This window comes from Eptesicus fuscus, chromosome 20, assembly GCF_027574615.1.
Source record: "Eptesicus fuscus isolate TK198812 chromosome 20, DD_ASM_mEF_20220401, whole genome shotgun sequence".
Taxonomy (NCBI): domain Eukaryota; kingdom Metazoa; phylum Chordata; class Mammalia; order Chiroptera; family Vespertilionidae; genus Eptesicus; species Eptesicus fuscus.
Genome location: NC_072492.1, coordinates 21,057,294 through 21,078,250, shown reverse-complemented (window position 1 = coordinate 21,078,250; position 20,957 = coordinate 21,057,294). Strand labels below are relative to the sequence as shown.

Here is a 20,957-nt window from a genome sequence, read left to right as displayed (position 1 = left end):
ATTGTGCGCAGTGCTTGCACTAAGTAGCACGTGGTAGATGCTCAAGAGAATGTAGCTGGGCCGAATCTGTGGGTGAAAACCATGAGGCCAGCGTGCACTCTGTGCTCATCGAGTGTGGGCTGGGCTGATCTGCGTGGCCGTGCACGCTCTAGCTCACAAGGCAGCAGTGGCTTCCCATCGTCAAGTGCTGCCCGAAGCTCCAGCTGCTCTCTGGTCATTCCTGGCTCCGCATGGAAGGTCTCCTTGGGTTCCCGCATGGCTCAATAGTTGCAGTTCCTGAACTTGCCACATGCCTTTCTGTGTCCAGGACTTTGCTTCCGCTGTAACCTCCACCTGCGGGGGCCCTCCTCGCTGTTTCCCTCTGTGAACTTTCTGCCCATTTCCTATGCCTCTGTCTCCTCAACGACCCTCCCACTATTCCCATTCAGCCTCCTTTGAAGAGCCCCCACCCCCATGCCTGGACCTCCCCCATGAAGGTCTGAGATCTCTGCCACCCCTCTGCTCCGTGTATTTTTCAGACGAACACCTGGGTGGGCGTCCTGGCGTGTCAGAGTTGAACGGGCCTGGAAGACCATCCGCCCACAGTGGCTCTGAAAGTGTCCTGGGTGAGCTTTTGAAAGGTGCCTTGGCCTCATTTCAGAACCAGCATCAAACCTTATGTACCACCCTGGGCCAGTGTTGCTCAGTGGTTGAGCATCGACCTATGAAATAGAAAGTCACAGTTAAATTCCCGGTCAGGGTACATGCCCAGGTTGCCGGCTCGATCCCCAGTGGGGGCCGTGCAGGAGGCAACCGATCAATGATTCTCTCTCATCATTGATGTTTCTATCTCTCTCTTACTCTCAGACATCAATAAAAACATTAAAAATAACAAACTAAAAAACAAACAAACCACAACTTATGTGCCTATACCTGTAATTAAGGCCCCAGTAGATAAGAATCATGTATCCAGCACATTCTCTTCACATTACAGATGAGGAAACGGTGTCTCAGAAAGCGGAAATTGACTTCCCCAGGTCACACTGAAAAGTCATTGCAGAGATAGGCACTCAGGCCACCTGGATATCCGACCTCCACCTCCATCAGTTCCCATGCACCCCGCCAGCTGCGGCCTGCCGCCCACAAAGTACTTGAGGTCGTAGAAATGACTAGCTGTTGTCACTCTCCTAGACTCTTTGCCCAAGCATCTGGGCTTATGCTGCACCATTCCTCCTGATCTGGCCAAGACAAGTGTCACCTGTAACTTCACCTACACACTCTGCACGTAGGTGGGATTCCACATCTCTCTGCAGACACGCCCTGATCTTCGAGGATGCTCCTCTCTGCGGGAGAATAACCTCCTCCGTCTGCTTCATCACAGTGTGAGCTTCTACTCTCCTCCGTAAGGCCTTCTCCCTGCCTCCCATCCCCCACCCTCCTCTGGGTCCAGGGGCTGTGCTCCTTCCTCTGTGCTTACTCAGACCACTTTCCTGGCTGGTCTCTGAGCTCCTGGCTGACCACAGTGCATGTGCTTCTGCTGTTGAATGTGCTGATGAACTGATGAACCAGCCCGTGTCTAAAGAGAACCTGAGACTCCAATCTCGTCTGCCCTGTGTTAACAAACAGCATAAGAACTAAGTCTTCAAACAGGTCCACACAGGCTCTCCAGACTCAGAAGCTCCCCTAGGCAGTCCCAGGCCCTGGGGCCATTTTTCTAGTCTGCACGGTCCTGAGGCTAAAAGACCGCTAGACCCTTGCTGAAGCGGGTCCAGGCCAGGTGAACAGCGGCTGGACCAGGCCACCTGAGAAATGAGCTTTCTCCACAGGACGGCACACGGAGCCTTTCTTTCTGGCCTCCACATCTGTATTTCTGGGGCAAGCCTTGGCAACGTCTCACCCCTGTACGCAGGTAAATGCAGTCTGGCTTTACTGATTCAGGTACATCAATGGGAAGGCAAGTTGAATTGAAGACTGTTATTAAATAAACGTGGTTTTCTTACTTTCAACCATAGATAATTCCTTCTAACAGTGTTATTGGGCTGGAGGTACTTCGAAGATAGGCTTTCATGGAGAGTTTATTGGGATTGTAATTAGCAGAGCAATTGTGATCATTTCAAAGTCGTTGGAAGCAGATTAACCTCACTGAAGAGAATCAACTGCTCAAAAACACAATAGCAGTCTCCATGTACTCGCCAGCAATTGCTGTGCCAATTAGAAATGCGTGTACTCAAACAGCTGCTGTAAAGCTTACACCTGATGCAGTATCTGACATCCCTCCCAGCAACAACAAAAAACACTCATTCACTAAGTAAATAGATGTTTAAAGGATGCCCACTATGGGCCAGGCACTCTTTAATGTGTTTGGAACCACAATACACAAGGCACTTGCCCTGTACAGCTAAAAACATGGGGGAGAGAAACAATTTTCAAGCTAATTATATAAACAATATCACTTCAAATAGGATAAGTCAATGAAGAGATATAACAAAGGGGTCTGAATAGTGGGGGGATTCAAGAAATGGCACCTGAGCTGAGACCTGAATGACAGAGATATGCCCAGCAGAGAGAATGGTGAGTGCAAATGTAACTCAGTCTACACCCGCCTCTGAATAAGATGCAAGGCCAAGATTTCGGTGAAAATGGTTTACTTGGGAGGTGCAGGAAAGATGAGTAAGGGAGCAGGGGAGCAAAACCAAGATGGGGAAGGACTTAAGAAAGGATCCCATATAATAAAAGCCTAATATGCTAAGTGTCCGGTCTTCTGGTCAGCTGTTCAACCTATCAAAGCATAATATGCTAATGATATACTAAGGCCACTCAACCACTTGCTATGATGTGCACTGACCACCAGGGGGAAGATGCTCCCACTAGTAGGTGAGCCTGCTGCTGGGGTCCAGCCGATCAGGACTGAGCAAGATGGGCCGGACATGCCCTGGAGCCCTCCTGCAGTCTCTCCCTGGCTGGCCAACCTCCCGCGTCCCTCCCCGGCCCCCAATCGTGCACTGGTGGGGTCCCTCAGCCTAGCCTGCACCCTCTCGCAATCCAGGCCCCCTCAGGGGATGTCAGAAAGCCAGTTTCAGCCCAATCCCGCAGGCCAGGCCGAGGGACCCCACTGTTGCACGAATTTGTGCACCAGGCCTCTAGCATGTCAATAAAAGATAATCGAGTCAGCTCCATTGTAGGTGACTGAGATGGCATCTCCCAGTGACACTCTGGGAAACAGTGCAGAGCCTACCCCCTGAGTTATCCCACTAAGAAGCAAAGGAACGGGATATTTATACTCCAATGCCCGCCAGTCGTTGGTGAGGGCGTTCCCTGGCACCTCTGCCCACTGTTCATGGGCAGGGCTGAAGCCAGTTGATGGAAGGCCTGGCCAAGGGACATGAGCTGGGTACTGGCAGCATCTGCTACATGCGGAGAGCAGCCAGAAGGAAAGTCAGTGAGAATGACATATAAAACCTGTGTGAGCATGCGTGTAGGACATAACATCTATGAGGAAGGCAGGGACCAGCTCATGTGAAGCCTGGCAGGCCATGATGAGCTTAAATTTTAATCTAAGGGCACTGGGAAGAGAGCTGAGAAACAGAGCAACAGAGAATGGAGGAGGCCACAGAGGAAGTGCAGGCGGAGGAGAGGGTGTGTGCAAAGGGGATGGACCCAGGTGTGCTGTGACAGGACTGACATGGGTTAGGTGTGGGGGAGAGAAGAGGAAACGTGAAGGAGTAGAACCAGCCAACTTCTACGGATTCACAACGCTCATAGCCTATGACTTTTTTTAAAAAGCAATCAAAACTATCTCTTTTTAAAAGTTCCAGTTCTTTTTAATAATGCCATCAACGCATGTGAACCATCACTCAAAACAAACGCTAGTGCCTGGACAATAACCTGCTTCTAATCTATTTTCCCTCTACACCATTCTCCCCGACTCCTCCAACCCAACGTAACCAACACCCTGAATTCATGTATTACTATAATTTATGTCTTTTTAGTGTATTAAAAGGGCATCATACTGTTTATAACTGTAGGGACTTACTGTTTTGCCCAATAGTATTTTCTTAATATACATCCATATCACTGAGTGCCACTGCAATGCATTGTTTTAACTGCTGTGTGATATTCCATCGGTTAAGGACACTACTAATTTATTCATCCACTCTCTCTTGGTGGGCATTTGAGTTTTTCTCCAGATTTCTGTCATCGTAAACAGTGCAGCTATGACCATTTTTGTATAAGCAAGACTTCTATTAGGCATATATAAACCTGTGAAATTGCTGGTTTGAGATATTCACTGTTACAAGATAGTCCCACTCATTTTCCAAAGTAGCTACATAAAAATACCAGCAACGCCTACAAGACCCTGTCGATCCACAGTCCCTCCAACACTTGGTATTATCCGCGTTTCCTTTTTTTTCTAAACAAATTATTTTGAATTAAGATACCTTCCTCATCTGGACTTGGGTTTCTCTGACCCATAATGAGGCTAAACATTTCTTCACCTGTCTACCAGCCATAAGGGAGTCCTCTTCTCCAAAATATCTGTTCCTGTTTTTTGCCATTTTTCTTCCGTGTATTTTTGTTTTTCTATAGACATCATCAGCCTGCTTCCTGCCTGTAGATGCTGGGGCTCAATATCATTTTATGTTCTGAAGAGTCAGCCTTATTTAATCTAGACTGGAGCACTTTGGACAATACGAAGTGTCAGTAGCTGAACTCACAGTTCGCTTTGAGACATGCCCTCTGCCCTCCCTCTCTCTCTCTCCATATAATTTCAAGTACTTTGGCACTGCTGGGCTTTATGACATGCAGTTTCCTTTCCATGAGTCATTTTGTCCAAGGAACAGGATTCCCTGGGACTGTCTTAATCTCCTCAGAGATCGTAACAAGGGGAGTAATGGCCATGCCCTTGATTTGGTCTTGACCTTAAGGCTGAGTGTTCATAGCCATGCCTTTAGTTTTGAGCTTTGCCCTAAAAGCTATGCCCTATTTTGAGAATATTTTACAGCCCATAGAGGTTGAAAATGAGAGATGATTGTTCCTTTCAACCCAGTAAATCCCAGGATTTCTAGACTTTCTATGTTCCCTTCCAATTTCTATGCTTGCAAAGGAACCAGTTTTTGTCTGTCATCACTTTTTTGTTTCTTATGAAATATAGTTAGTTGGGCCAAGCCGGCATGGCCATGGGTGAACCTGAGAGGGGGCGGTAAAGAATTTAGAAAAGACAGACAAGAGAAGAAAGCTGTCTTTCTGATGGAGAAATAGCGCCCGGCCTGCAAGCCGAGTCTTTATTTTATAGCCAGATTCCACAAGGCAAAGTAAGGGCGTGGTCAAGATGTTTACAACATTCTCCTGGGTTTCCAATCTACTCAATCACATGCACCTGATCAAGTTTTGTTTACTTGCTGCACCTCCCGCAGCCCATATCACTCAGCCACGTGGGACCACAGGTTCCGACCATAAGGTCAAGCTTACAACTATAGCCTTTGGCTATAATTGTGCTGGGACTTGGATGTGGCTTTGCCACGAGAGGATCGTGCCCTCTCATTAGTCCCAGGCTTGAACCTGTCCAAATGCTATATCCGCTCTCCACAGTTAGTAACAACTAACTTGCACTAACAATATTCTGTTTCAAAACTACTTCTCCCAAAGCCATAAATTCAATAGATATATTTTCTGCCTTCTAAAATCAAGCATGTCAAACTCAAAGGCTAACACAGGCCAAATAAACAAGGTTTAAGTGTATGTGGCCCACAAAAAAACAAAAGCTTCTATTTTCATAGAAACGTAGGTTTATTTCAATAGTGACATGCTGAATATAAAGGGCTGATATAAATGAGTAATCATTAACATAAAATAAGAGATTTAAATAAATATTAATATTTTTTCTTAAACATTAACTTACCAGACACTGAATAACTGCACAAATTAATAAGCGTAACGCAAATAAACCTATTTTTCTTGTTCTCCGAAAGCAAATTATTTCCTGCTGCGCACAACCAACAAGTCAGTCCAAGACTAATGACATGGCAATCAGCTGCTAAAACATTTGCCGCTGGTATTAGTGGAGAGAAATGGTGCGCCTGCGCGTAAGGCGCGTAGGGAAATGAATGCAGTATGATTATACTGTAGTAATCAGTCATTAGCGAACGTTGTAGTCCGTTATTAATAATTATGTATAACAGGATATTGTCAAAATTAAGCTATGAAATTTTTATTAAAACGTTTTTTACATACCGTTATATTGGCTGGGCTGCAAAAGTATTCGTTGTGGGCTGCATGCGGCCCGCAGGCCGTGACGTGAGTTTGACATGCTTGCGCTAAAGGCTCCCATGGTTTCCACCGTATCATTGTTCTCACCAGACTTAGTTCCTTTTCCGCTGAAGTATCACTTCTTCTAATTTGGCCACCTTGAAGTCGGTCTTCTAATTTTCTAACATCTGGCTTTGCTTTAACCATATCCAGCTTCTCATTTGTGATCTCTTCTGTGTACTTCCTATACGCTGCACTTTTAGATTTGCTCAAGAACATCAAGAACCTTTGTGTACAATATTCTTAGCCTCTCATGTGGACCCTCACATGCAGCCCATCCCGGAAGGCCGGTAGCCTTCTTCAGCAAGCCCGCCAGGACAGCACCGATGAGCCGAGTACCAGTACTTTTCATCTAAGTGTGTCCTCTTGCCACAGTTGCTTCTCCACTTGTTATCAGTAAGCCCTCAGCGGGGCCCCTTAGCAGCTGAGCTACTGAGTGCTTATCAACAACAGATGAGATAATGACAGCCTGACACAACTTCCGTCATTCTTCTATATCAAAACAACTTCCCTCCTTTAAAAAAAAATTTTTTTTTTAATATTTTTATTGATTTCAGAGAGGAAGGGAGAGGGAGATAGAAACATCAATGATGAGAGAGAATCATTGATCGGCTGCCTCCTGCACCCGCCCCCTACTGGGGACGGAGCCCGAAACCTAGGCATGTGCCCTGACCAAGAAATGAACCTTGATCTCCTGGATCATAGGTCAACCCTCAACCACTGACCACACTGGTTGGGCAAAACAACTTCCCTTCTAAAATATTTTCTTGTCTTTGCATAAACAGGATTAAAACAGCTTCACTTAAGTCATAAACAAATGAATTTAAAATCATATCAAACCAATACTCAGCAGAAACCGAAGCCCTCAGTCTGACAACCCAGGAGAATCTAAATGTGGCCAACAACCTGTGAGCTTGAAAGCAGGTCCTTCCCCAGTCGGGTCTCAGATGACACCAAGGCCCCAGCTGACACCCTGACTGCAGCTTATGAGACGCTGAAGTGGAGGCCTCAGCTATGTTGTGCCCTGACTCCTCACTCACAGAGACTGAGACAACAAATGTGTGTTGTTTGAAACCACTACATTTGTGGTAATATTTCACAGAGAGTCATAACCACCCTAGGTTTTTCCCTTGTGTTTGGGGTGTCCCTTAAAATCACTCTCAGGCCATGACTGGTTTGGCTCAGTGGATAGAGCCTGCGGACTGAAGGGTCCCAGGTTCGATTCCGGTCAAGGGCATGTACCTTGGTTGCGGGCACATCCCCAGTAGGGGGTGTGCAGGAGGCAGCTGATTGATGTTTCTCTCTCATCAATGTTTCTAACTCTCTATCCCTCTCCCTTCCTCTCTGTAAAAAAATCAATAAAATATTTTTTTAAAAAACACTCTCAGATTCAGTGATTCACTAGGACTGTCAGAACTCAGCAGAACTGTTATACTCATGGTTACAGTTTATGACACTGAAAATATACATATTAAAATCAGTAGTAAAAAGAAGGCACATAGGGCAGCAGCCAGGAGACACCAATTATCCTCTCCCAGTGGAGTCCTATGGACAATTCTTAATTCTCCCAGCAATGATGTGTGACAATGTGCAAGGAGTACTGTCAACCAGGAAAAGGCACCCAAGCCTTGGTATCCAGGTCTTTCAGTGAAGGTCGGTCAGGCAGACAGGCCTCACCAATCAGGTGGCTGACCTTAGTCTCCAGCCTCTCCCAAGGTCAAGCTGAGGATACCTCCTGGCCCAAGGCCCCCAGGTGAACGAAGAAGACACTCTTATCAGGCAGGTTATACCAAAGGATTAGAGATTACGAACCAGATGCCAATCAAGGGCCCTCTCTTTCTTTCTCTGGACTGTGCAGAGTTAAGCCTTCACTGCACACCCCTTAACTTCGGGAGTGGGATTCCTGAAGGCAGAGAAAGAGGACAGGAAACCAACGTGTTTTAACCTTTATGCCTTTACTGGCCTTATGGTCAGAGAGTTTCCGGGATGTAAACCATAGAGCCAGAAGGCAGGGTGCAGGGGCGAGGAGGCGGAGACTGGGCACTCGCCCAGAAGTTTCTCCTGATTAGCCACTGAATAGAAGGCAAGCTTCCCCCGCTCAAGGTCCAGCCAGATGCCCACCACCCTAGGTTTTTCTGCGCCGAGGACAGTTTCCTTGACCATGTGCCACATCGAGAGCTGGCTGGTCCCCTTCCACTCTATGCACCAGGAGTCCCTGGTCCTTCCCAGGATCTGGTCTCGGCTCATCCCCGAGGAAGCCACGCCGATCGCCCAGTGACTGCACTGCTGAGTGTCCACTTCCCAGTACTGCTGCCCAGAAGAGAAGGCTTGGGAGCATAAGACCTGGCAGGTCGTAAACCTGTCGTGACTCCAGGCATAAAGCTGTGGGATGTGAGATACAGTCACCTTCCTGCGATCCTCCGACACCTCCAGGCTACAGGACAGGCTCCCCAGGTCAAAGGTTGGACTGATAGCCCCTTGAAGAAGAAGAAAAAAAAAGGACATAACCAGCCAGCTCTGACTGTCCATGCTCAGAGGTCCTCAAAGAGCAAAAAGCAGCTTTGTATCTTTGGGTGTGATAAAGTTTTACTCAGACTGGCATTAATATAGGTATGTCAAACACCTGCTGCTCTCTGTACTAGTACATACCCCTGATGCTTGCTAACAATACCCCTTTCCCTGCTTAACCTCTACTTACCACGAACCTTCTTTCGGGAAGCCCTCCCTGAATCCCACCCAGCCAAAAGGCACCTCTTGCTTTGCCCCATACCCCCCGTGTTTTAGCTGTTCTCTAATGTACCATCTTCTACCTGCAGCACAGTGACATGACCACGGTTGTCCCTCTCTCTCTAGTTATATATAAGCTTCCTTATTAAGGATCAAGTCTTATTCATTTTGTATATTTGATACTGTGTCCTACTGAGTAAATAGATGTGAACACGTACATAGCATTTCTATTCTAGGCACACAATTAAACACATTCACTCATCTAACCCTTATGACAATCCCTGGAAGGAAGTAGGACTATTATTATCTCCATCTTACAGATGAGGGATCTGGGGTTCTGGGAGGTTACCTAACTTGTCCAAGATCACAGAGCTAGTGAGCAGGAGCTAGGCGTCAAACCCAAGCAGTCTGGGTCCAGGATCCGTGCTCTCAATGACTACTCCAGCCTGGGACTCATCGGATGGGGGAATGGGCAGTTGGCTGCCTATGGTGGTCCCAGCATGGATGCCCACAGGTTGCCTGGTCTCCGAGTGATCATGGGTCTGGGTTAGCCTGGAATTTGGGAGCTTTCCAGTCCCTTTGTCTTTGTAATCAGCTCCCCGTGGGAAGGGCTCCTGGGAGGTGGCAGGCCTAGCAGCAAGGAGATGGACACAGCATCCTCTCCCAGCTCCCCTCTGCAGCCTGCCGAATGCAAGTTTTAAGCAGACCACATACTTACATTGAACAAACCTGGATGCATGGAGGCTCTGGTCAGTCCGTGGGCATGAGGAGGAAGACAGACCTTCCGGGGGTTTAACTAAGAAATCAAAAAAATTGGGAGGCGGGGAAAAAGTCTCATTTAAAAAAGGCAAGTAGAAGGTATCTCAGCATCATGATCAGAGCAATGGCTTGTCTTCCTCAGCAGCAGCAGCACATTTAGCGTCAGGGCTTGACCAGGCAGTGCAGCCAGCTCAGGTACGTCCAGCCCCATGTTCTCACTAGGCCTTTTCCCACTGTTTCCTCCCTGAACTCTAAACTCGTTGCTGGCTGACTCCTTGTTCATCTCTATGTTCTAAGAACCAAGCCTCGTGTCAGGTATATAGGAAGTGCTCAATGCCTATTTAGCAAATAAATTAACGAATACAGTTCCAGGCGATAACAGTGCCCTGACATCCAGAATATCCACGAACCCCATTATCAATGCTTTATTTTTATTTTATTTTTTAATATTTTTATTGATTTCAGAGAGGAACAGAGAGGGAGAGATAGAAACATCAATGATGAGAGAGAATCATTGATCGGCTGCCGCCTGCATGCCCTACACTGGGGATCAAGCTTGCAACCTGGACATGTGCCCTGACCAGGAATCAAACCATGACCTCCTGGTTCATAGGTTGATGGTCAACCACTGAGCCACACTGGCCGGGCTCAATGCTTTAAATTGTTATAAAAACTGGGAAACGTGCATTGGTGTGAGATTCATTTCAACTCACTAACACCTCCTACTTCCCTCTCAATGCACTAAAGTTTCATTGTTAACTTAAAGCTACTGTGTGCTTCCAATGCCCACACAGTAGGTAGAAGAAGAGAAAGTAAAGAAATGTCACAGTGCGGACTATGAAGGCAAAATCTTCCCCCATTTGTATCTTTTTGTTGTTGTTGTTGTTAATCCCACCCGAGGATATTTTTCCATTGATTATTAGAGAGAGTGGAAGGGAGGGGGAGAGACAGAGAGAGAGAGAAACATTGATTGGTTGCCTCCAGCACACACCCCTACCAGGGCCGGGGATCAAGCCGGCCACCAAGGTATGCGCCCATGACCAAAATCGAATCTGGGACCCTTCAGTCTGCTCTATCCACTGAGCCAAGCTGGCGAGGGCCAGGCTTTTTCTTTTTTAAAACGTAGCCAGGGTCCCTTGGGAATATAAAATAATAACATGGCACTATTCTGTTTAAGTAAAATTGTTCTGCATAGATTTCCATGGCAGCACGTGGAGTACTCACAGAGGGCCAAAGGAAATCATTGTGAGGAGCCAGTCAAATTGCTTAGCAACTGTTAAAGCATTGACTTGAAGAACACTTTCTATTGTCTTTAAAACAATCCTGTGACGTCCTGGCTGTTTTGGCTCAGTGGATAGAGCGTCAGCTTGTGGACTGAAGGGTCCCAGGTTCAATTCCTGATCAAGGGCACATGCCTGGGTTGTGGGCTTGGTCCCCAGTAAGGGGCATCCAGGAGGCAGCCGATCTGATTCTCTCTCATCATTGATGTTTCTGTCTCTCTCTCTCCCTCTCCCTTCCTCTCTTTGAAATAAATTTTTAAATATATATATATTTTTTAAAATCCTGTGATAACTTCAGGGAATGATGTTCCAGGATATGGGGGTATATCAGATCCTTTGCTTTAAAAATGTTCTGGACTGGTCCAAATAGTCAAAAACAACATAATCACAAAGAAATAACTATATCGTACTTGCTAAGGCATACTTAAATGTTATAAGTTGAATTTTTAAAGAATACTATAAGATGTATACTTAATTCCTCAAAAAATTAAAACAGAATTACCGTATGATCCAGCAATTCCACTTCTGGGCATATAGTCAAAAGAACTGAAAGCAGGATCTTGAAGAGATATTTGCACACCCATGTTCAGAGCTGTATTATTCATAATAGCCAAGAGGTGGGAGCAACCCAGTGTCCATTGTTGGTTAAATGGATAAACAAAATGTGCTATATTCATACAATGGAATATTATTCAGCCTTAAGAAGGAAGAAAATTCTGACACGTGCTACAACACAGATGACCCCTGACAACATTATACTAAGTGGAACAAGCCAGTCACAAAAAGACAAGAGCTGTGTGACTCCACTTATATCTGGTACCCAGAGCAATCAAACTCATAGAAACTGAAAGTGGAATGTGGCGTGGGAAGTTACTGTTTAAACAATATAGAGTTTCAGTTTTGCAAAATTAAGAAGATCTGGAGCTTGGTTGTACAACAAAGTCAATGTACTTAACACTACTGAACTGTATGCTTAAAAGTGGTTAAGATGGTGGATTTATGGAAATGAACCTGCCACCTCCGCCTGTGCCCTGATCGGGAACCGAACCTGCAACATTTCGGTGCACAGGATGACGCTCAACCACCTGAGCCACACTGGCCAGGACATAAAGTTGCATGTTTTATTAAGTAAAGGCATTTACTAGTTAAAAATTAAAAGCGGCCTATTTCTGAATCATCTCCGATAGATAACACAGATGAATGGTAAGCCAGCAAAATCTGGTCCAGATAGATGTACAGGTCTTAGAAAATGAGTTTCTATCTCATCAAGGGCCCGTGTTACATTACAACTCCAGTCACTTCCAAAAACACAGCCAGCCACAAAAGACCTCAGCCCATTCTCTCCTCACATACACCACAGTGACGATGCAGTGGGGCCCTGGGGTCATTATCCCTAGAAAACAAAGCCATGGAACACTCTGCCACTTCCCCCCAACTTCCGTAGTTAATCCTCCTCTCCAAGTAAAATCAACTCACCCTGCCTTTGTTCTTCACGCGGCTCTTTCCCCGTGAAGTTTTCTTGCAATTTCCCCCGGATGTCTTCTAGGTCATGCAGAATGTCTCTCATTTTTTCCTCAGCTTTGTTGGAAGTCGCTAGCTTTGGAGAAGTCAAGGAATGGTCCACCCCACCAGAAAAAGCCTATTGATGAAGCATTAAAAAAAAAAAAGAAAAGAAAGTCTCCCAGGAATGCATCAAATAGTATACTCCAGTTTTGCAACCCGTCTATAATTTTCTACTTACCTCCTAACGAGTTTTTTAAAACATAATCAGGCCCTCAAAATACACACCTTGAAAATAATCTGGAGTAACACATAGTACAGCAAAAATATTAAAGAGTGGTGGGGTGATGGATGATTCTCACTTATTTTCTTTGAACTGCTATGTGTTTTCTAGTCTTTTTGTACAATAAATATCAATTTCTTTAGTAATACTAAAACAAGTCAAAAGTTGTTAGGCCCATATGATTTACAAAATAAATAATACAGATAGCCACTGAGATACGCCACACAGGCTAGAATAATCTCCCCCAGACTGCTATCATATCATATATCTTCTCACCCAGGCCCAGCTCTCTGGGGCCTGCAACACATGCTCACGGATTTTCTTTAACTTCAGGTCCTATGAGTCCCCAACACAGCCTCCCATCCGCTACTTCCCACCTACAGCACCAGACTTTCCTTCCCAACCTGGCATAAGCCATCGCCCACCTTTTTCACCAATTGTAACAGTAGCAGGCATCACTTACTGAGTACCTTCCACTGCTCATCTCTAATTTGTGTAACAACCTCCCAAGGTAGGTTTATTATCCCCACTTTACAAAAGAAGAAGCTAACGTTCATGAAGTTTAGCTAAAATTTGCCATAGTTCATTGTCTTGCCCTACATTTTCTCATTGCTAAAGCACTTTTTTTTAAATACATGATCCCTTTTAATCCCATCCAAATAATGAGGCTGCCGGCCTCATTATTCCTATTTTACAGATAGAAACCTGAGATTCAGAAAGATGAAATGCCTTGCCCAAGCTCATAATACTGTTACATCCCTAAAGTCCCACTTATTCACTCATTCAGTGGGAAGTGTCTAGCACTGTGCCAGGCCTGGGGATACAAGGGTGAACAAAAGAACAAAAGCCATCAAAGTCTCCACCCTCATGATGCTTAGCGTCCAGTGCCAGAGAAGAGGGACGACAGACATGAATAAATTGTGGCTGTGCTAACAGCTACACATGAAAGTTACATGGAATCATGAGAGAGCGCCTCCAATAGGAGGGTGTGACCTGTTCAAGGAAAGCAGTGAAGGATTTTCCAAGAAAGTGATGATCTGCTTGGGGTCTGAAGGATGAGCAGGCATTACCTAGGTGACAGGGCGAGAGAAGAACATTCCCTGGAGGGCACCCTGTGGTGGGGAAAAGTGTGACAACACCCTAGGCCAGTGGTCGGCAAACTCATTAGTCAACAGAGCCAAATATCAACAGTACAACGATTGAAATTTCTTTTGAGAGCCAAATTTTTTAAACTTAAACTTCTTCTAACGCCACTTCTTCAAAATAGACTCGCCCAGGTTGTGGTATTTTGTGGAAGAGCCACACTCAAGGGGCCAAAGAGCCACATGTGGCTCGCGAGCCGCAGTTTGCCGACCACGGCCCTGGAGGGACAGATGTGGGCCAGCGGCTGGGACCTGAAGCGCCAAGAAGAGCTGGGTGAAACAAGATGGGAGAGGCAGGCAGGGACAGAATCCTGCAGGCTCTTGTTGGTTCTGTGAGGATGAATCCTGCACAACAGATGCCATTGGAGTGTTTTAAGCGTTTGTTCGAGTTACATGATCAGATTTGCATTTGAGAGGGTCACTCTGATGACCCCTAGGACAGCAGACTAGAGGGCGTAGAGTGGAGCAATTAGGAGGCTACTGTAGCAATCCAGGCAAGACGTGATCATAAGCTTGGATTAGAGAAGTCTCAAAGGAGCTCAGGAGTAATAAATAGAGGCCGGCTGGCGTGGCTCAGTGGTTGAGCGCTGACCTGTGAACCAGGAGATCATGGTTCAATTCCCGGTGAGGACATATGCCCAGGTTGTGGGATCAATGCCCAGTGTAGGGTGTGCAGGAGGCAGCCGATCAATGATTCCCTCTCATCATTGATGTTTCTGTCTCTCTCTCTCCCTCTCCCTCTACTTTCCTCTCTGAAATACATAAAAATATATTTGAAAAATTAAAAAAGGAAAGAGTAGTAAACAGTGCCAAAAATTAATTAATTAATTAATTAATTAAAATAAAGAATAACAGTGCCAGTCAGATGGGGAATTCCCTCTGAGGAACAGTTTGGGGCATGTTAAGTGTCATGTGCCTTTGTGATACTAAGAGGAGACTATGAGAAGGAAGATACCAGCCTAGAGCTCAGAGAAGTGCCGGGCCGGAGCTATGTTTGTGCTAATTAAAGCCATGGGTGTGGGGAGAGAAAGGGACCCACGGATGAGCCTTGAGGAATCCCAACATTTCACTGCTAAGCCGAGGAGAGTGAGCCTGCAAAACAGGCTGGAAAGGAGCAGCCAGAGAGAAACGGGAAGGCTCGTGGGCAGAAGCTGAGGGAAAGGAAAGCTTCAAGGACGAAGGTGTGGTCACTTGTGCCAAAGGCTATTGAACGGCGTGGCTCAGTGCTTGAGCATCGACCTAGGTACCTGGAGATCACGGTTCGATTCCCGGTCAGGGCACATGCCAGTGTTGCAGGCGCAATCCTCAGTGTGGGGCGTGCAGGAGGCAGCCAATCAATGATTCTCTCTCATCACAGATGTTTCCATCTCTCTCTCCCTCTCCCTTCCTCTCTGAAATCAATAAAAATATAGTTATTTTTTAAAAAAGATGAGGACTAACTGTCTGCAGGATTTACATAGAGGCCACTGGTGATCTCAGAGCTGGTTAGGTGGGGTGAAAAGGATGGAACCTAGGACCCTTGAAGCTTCCCTATCACACCTCCAGGCCTCCCTGTTTTGGAGTCCAGCGAAGGGTAAAAGGCAGAGACTTACTGCATCCTGCACCTGAAAATACGTTCACGCTGCCCCCGTTGGGAGCTGCTCCCGCCCCTGCCTCCTGCCACACCCTTTCCTCTCCCCACGGAGCCTACCATGCCCAGGACGTTCAGTTTGTTCTGCGGCCCAGATTCTGGAAGGTGCCTCTGGTTCTGAAGGCTCCTGACAATGTCTACAAGCCGTTCCACCAGCTCTGCCAGCTCCCGACCAGCTTCTGGGATGCTCTTCGGTGCCGCCGCCTTTAAAAGAGCAAAGCAGAACCCAAAGCTGGACCCAGGAATCAGCTCTAAATAGAGTGTGAAGCCTGGACAAAGGAACAGGCAAGGAAGCGGCGAAAACATTCAGAGGACAAGAAGGGAGACTCCCAAACCTTTTGCATGTCCTTTTCCCTTACGGATCGTCCTGTGGCCACAATAGGAAAGCGGAGTCCATCCGTGGGATGGAGGGGGCGGGGGCACGGGAGTAAAGTGTGAAGGGAAGCCTAGGGGTCATTATGAGCCGGGGAAGTCAGAGAAGACATGGGTGTGAGCCTGGCAGGGTCGGTGGCAGCTGATAAAGTGAGTGGTGCAGGGGAAGGCGTGTGGCTCGGGCTTAAGCTCCTCTCTTGCCTCTGATTCATCCTACGTCCTGACCAGGCTTTTCAGAAATGAAAGTGACATCCCTCCTTCTCTTCCATAGGGAAAAAGACCTACCTAGCTGTTCACTGTGAAAGGACCTTAGAGACTAGAGTGATGTACAGAGAAAGCTTTTCTGTTTGTTGATTGGCATCTTTAACATTACAAAAAAACATCCAGCCCGGCCAGTGTGGCTCATTGGTTGAGTGTTGACCTATGAACTGGGAGGTCACGGTTTGATTCCCGGTCAGGACACATACCCGGGTTGTCGGTTCAGTCCCCAGTGTGGGGCGTGACGGAGGCAGCCGATCAGTGACTCTCTCTCATCACTGATGTTTCTATTTCTCTCTCCCTCTCCCTTCCTCTCTGAAAGCAATAAAAATATATATTTTTAAAAAACATTCAGAATAGAGTGCTAAACAACTCCACTTAAAGAGCTTACTGTGCTCAGCTGCCTGGCTGGGAGTGGGAGTAAGCTTTGCAGCCAACATATTTTGGCAACAACCTCACGACCTGATGCCAGTCACCAGAGGCAGCCTGGGCACAGACCACAATGGAGAACTCCGCATCACCTCCAAAAGGGGTGGTTCTACATAGAGTCCCAGAAACATAAGGCATTCATCACTCAACTGTCAATCAACCAGAGTTTTTTATAACTTTGTTTTGACATTTGTCATATTTTAAATTTTTCGGGAGCCTCAAAAGCTGCGATTGACCCAGGGCCTTTTTCATCTCTTAAACAGCCCTGATGTCCCTCAAAATAGCATGTGTTTTGGCAGTTATCAGCAGGCTACTTTAGAGAGGGAGGTGACTGACCCCTGCTAACACTGTTTGCTCTTAAAGGTCCAGGCCCCACTCCTAAATATTCAAGAAGTAGGAACTCTGTAGGGGAGACCTTATCCAGTCACCTGAGCAAATTGAAGACTTTAAAAAATAAGTGCATTGCTTTTTCTATCCATAAGAGAAATACACACTTATTGTGGCGAATTTTTAAAAATGCCCAGAATGAAAAAGAAGAAATGTTTTCAATCATCTAATATCCTACCATCCAGATAATCATTTTAATTTAAAAGCCAATGGAAAGGATATTCAATCACTATAAACTATATTAACAAAGAGTTTTAAGAAGCTGTGGGATAATGCTGTATTTATAATCTAAAAATAGAGAACAGGCTTTATTCATAAATGGGAAAAAATGGAAGCAACCTATATATCCATCAAAAGGTGAATGGATAAATTGTGGTACATCTATGCAATGAAATATTATTGAGCAATAAAAAAAAATGAGCTATCAAGCCACAAACCTTCATTTTGCTTTGTGAAAGAAGCCAGTCTGAAAAGGCTAGATACTGTACGATTCCAACTATATGACATTCTGGAAAAGGCAAAGAGACGGTAAAAAGGTCAGCAGCTGCCCAAGATTGGCTCGGGGATACACACAGGAGGAGCACAGGGGATGTTCCGGGCAGTAACACTGCATGGAAACCATAACTGTAGATCCATGACCTCAGACATTTATCAAAAGCCACTGAACTGTACAACCCAAAGAGTGAACCCTAAAGTAAACTGCGGACTTTAGTAAATAACAAAGTATTAATATTGGTTCATCAATTGTGACAAATGTACCACATTAATGCAAATTGTTAATAATTTGCAGAAACTGTGAGGGGAACTTCCTGTACTATCTGCTCAATTTTCTGTAAACCTAGAACTGCTCTAAAAAATAATGTCTATTAATTCATTAAAAAAAAAAAAAAAAAGACATAACCTGGTTAGACAACAAGACCTCAGCTCTGTTTGAAAAGGACTTCAGAGAAAACCAAAAGGGTGGCGTGGGCAGCTGCAAGCTCTCACCCCACCCCACACACAGAAACATCGGAAAACAAGCAGAAACTGTCAGAACTCTGGAAAACACTGTTTCTAAGAACAGCAACCGGGCGTAGCTCAGTGGTTGAGCGTTGACCTATGAACCCAGGAAGTCCTGGTTTGATTCCTGTGTTGCTGGCTCTATCCGGGATATGCAGGAGGCAGCCAATCAGTGATTCTCTCCCATCATTGATGTTTCTATCTCTCTCTTCCTCTCTGAAATCAATTTTTAAAAAAAATTTTTTTTTTAAATAAAAGAGCAACCTGGCAGTAGAAAAGCATTGTGATGTTTTTACTAGTTCTTGTCCTTGCCCCACTCCCCGCTGGCTCGGTAACAATATTCAAGATTCCTAGCATGGGGCTCTGGTCCTGTTCTGGAAAAGCAGCACACGCCTTATTCACAAACTGTCATGTATGTCTGTTCTAACCGGGCTGCCAGCTGCCCCAAGGAATGGCATAGGGTATTCATCTTTCTTTCACCTGACTCGGAGCTCAGGCCAAAAGGGCAGTGGGCATCGCTCACAGATGCTGCAAGCTGAAGTGCAACTTGCAAATGTCTGGGGCAAAAGATTATGGTCGAAACACCTCAGTGCCAGAAGCAAAAGCTGGGGGAACTGGGCCCCTCCTACTTTGAAAATAGACACTTGCACACCAACGTTCACTACAACCTCGCTTACAATAGGCAAAAGGTGGAAACGATCCAAATGCGCAGAGAGGTATGAGTGGATTTTTTTAAATGTGGCATATGTATGCAAGGGAAGGATAAGAGGAATGAAGTCTGGGCACATGGTACAACAGGAACGAACCTTGAAAACACGATGGTGAGTGAAGGAAGCTAGACACAAAGGGACAGGTACTGCAGGATTCCACTTACGTGAAATATCTAGAGTAGGCAAAATCACGGAGACAGTAAGTAGGTTAGAGGGTACCAGAGGCTGGAGCGGGGAGCGAATGAGAAGCCAATGCTTGGTGGGCAGAGCTTCTGTTTGTGGAGATGAAAAAGTTCTGGAAATAGATAGTGGTGACGGCTGCACAACATTGTAAAAACAACTAAAGCACCTAAGTTATACACTTAAAAATGGTTAACCTGGCAAGTTTTGTACAGACAAAAACATTTTTAGAGAGACAGAATGTGGCAAGACTGGAAAGAAATGGAACTCTATGCCAAGAAGTATAGCGGCAAGGTTGAAAGGATTTCAGATTTGAATTTTTTTCCCCTGCTTCTTCATATTTTTCTAAAACTTTCCAAAGAGCAGGTTCTACTTTTATATGGAAAAAAGCAAAGTGAAAGTAGAAAGGATGAGGGAGGAAGCGCCATGGAGAGGGGGCCGGTTGGAAGCCAGGGTCCCGCCACCCTACCCGGGGTTGTGCGGCGCGGCGCGGGGGTCCGGGGACCGGCCGGGGGGCGGGCCTGGGGGCGGGGGGCGGGGTCCCGGCCGGGGCGCCCTCCAGCTCGCCCCGCGCGCGGCTGTACTTGTCCGCCAGGTCCTGCAGCAGCGTGTTCTTCCGCAGCCGCAGCGGCTGCGCCGCGCCCTCGCGGCAGGTGGGGCAGGACCAGCGGCGCCCCGCGCCCCACAGGCCCTGCAGGCAGTCCCGGCAGAAGCTGTGGCCGCAGGGCAGCGTGACGGGCCAGGCCAGCAGCCCCTGGCAGATGATGCAGCCCAGGTCGTCCTCCGCCAGCCACACGGGCACCGTCAGGCCGTCGTCCAGGCTCGCCATGGTCCCCGGCCGCTGCCCGGAAGCAGGGCCACACCGGGGGACGCCCGCCCGCTGCGACGTCTCCTCCGGCTCCTCCCTCGCCCTTCCTCGCCCCTCCTCTCGCTGCCTCCTCCCCACCCCCCCCCCCACCCCCCACCCCCGGTGGCGCTCCGCGCCTCTCTCCGGTCTCCGCTCCTGCTAGGAGCTGGCTCGGAGCACGCACCGCTCAGCCCGCGGCGCCCTGTGTGCAGAGCTGGCTCGCACCGCAGCTCCTGCGCTGGGAAACCAGCTTGCCCCAAACCGTTAGGAGCCCGCTGATGCCCCCAAAGATTCCCTCTAGCTTGATGTCCTCCCGGTAAAATGCAACCCCCGACAGCTTTGGGGAAAAGGAAAGAGGATTCGGTTGCAGACTCTGAAAAGAATGTGTCCACTAGGTGTCACCCAGCCCCTGAACAAGCAGTAAGGAATTGCCAGCGCACGAGGTTAGGAAAACAGTAGGTACCGTACAGTAAGCGGCATACTTTAAAAATACCAGTGTAGACCTGGAGCGATATAAGCCAGTCAGAGAAAGACAAGTATCGCATGATCTCACTCATATGTGGAATCTAACGAACAAGATAAACTGATGAACGAAATAGATCTAGAGACAGGGAAGCATGGAACAGATTGTAGAATCTCAGAGGGAAGGCGAGGGTGGGAAGAGATCAACCAAAGGACTTGTATGCATATATGAATAACCAACCCCTGGACACAGATAATCGGGTGCTGAAGGCCTGGGGCGGGGGCGGGGAGGGGGGCGAGCTGGAGGGGGTCCATGCGGGGAAAAGGGGACATATGTAATACTTTCAACAATAAAGATTTAATTTAAGAAAAATACCAGTGTTCGGGCTCCCCACCCAGAGAGTCTGATTTCATTGTCTGGGATGGAGCCCCGGCACTGGTATTTTTCACACACACACACACACACACACACACACACACACACACACGGTAAGTCAAACGTGCAAAGCTGAGTGGCTAGACTTTAAAAATCGCTCGTACAAGGCAGGATTGTGCCGCTGTCTCCTTACTGCCCTCTGCTGACTGAAAGCACATTACCCAACAGGCATCCTGGCGAAAGTACTAGTAAGTCTGTTCCAGGGGGGCTTGCTTTCTTCCTCCGCTCTTATGCCAGTCCTAAGCGCATTACAACCAGAAAACGTTGGAGC

At 46.9% G+C, this 20,957-nt stretch overlaps 1 protein-coding gene across 1 annotated transcript; it reads right to left on the bottom strand.

Annotated features, from left to right (window-relative positions):
* Window positions 1–6,851: 6,851 nt before the first annotated feature.
* Window positions 6,852–19,828, bottom strand: RNF135 (ring finger protein 135). Its single transcript, XM_054709681.1, has 5 exons — window positions 19,411–19,828; window positions 15,667–15,810; window positions 12,528–12,690; window positions 9,731–9,808; window positions 6,852–8,762 (listed from the first exon to the last, which is right to left on the bottom strand). Exons 1-5 carry the CDS (start codon window positions 19,768–19,770, stop codon window positions 8,233–8,235), a joined length of 1,275 nt encoding a protein of 424 aa, XP_054565656.1. The 5' UTR covers window positions 19,771–19,828; the 3' UTR covers window positions 6,852–8,232.
* Window positions 19,829–20,957: the final 1,129 nt, after the last annotated feature.

Excerpts from the sequence above, each read along its gene's own strand:
- RNF135 (XM_054709681.1), bottom strand. The coding sequence starts at position 19,770 with ATGGCGAGCCTGGACGACGGCCTGACGGTGCCCGTGTGGCTGGCGGAG. Across the intron at positions 15,811-19,410 it reads GCCGCGCCGCACAACCCCGG|GCGGCGGCACCGAAGAGCAT; the intron begins GTAGGGTGGCGG and ends GCTCTTTTAAAG. Across the intron at positions 9,809-12,527 it reads GCGTGAAGAACAAAGGCAGG|TTAAACCCCCGGAAGGTCTG; the intron begins GTGAGTTGATTT and ends TTGATTTCTTAG.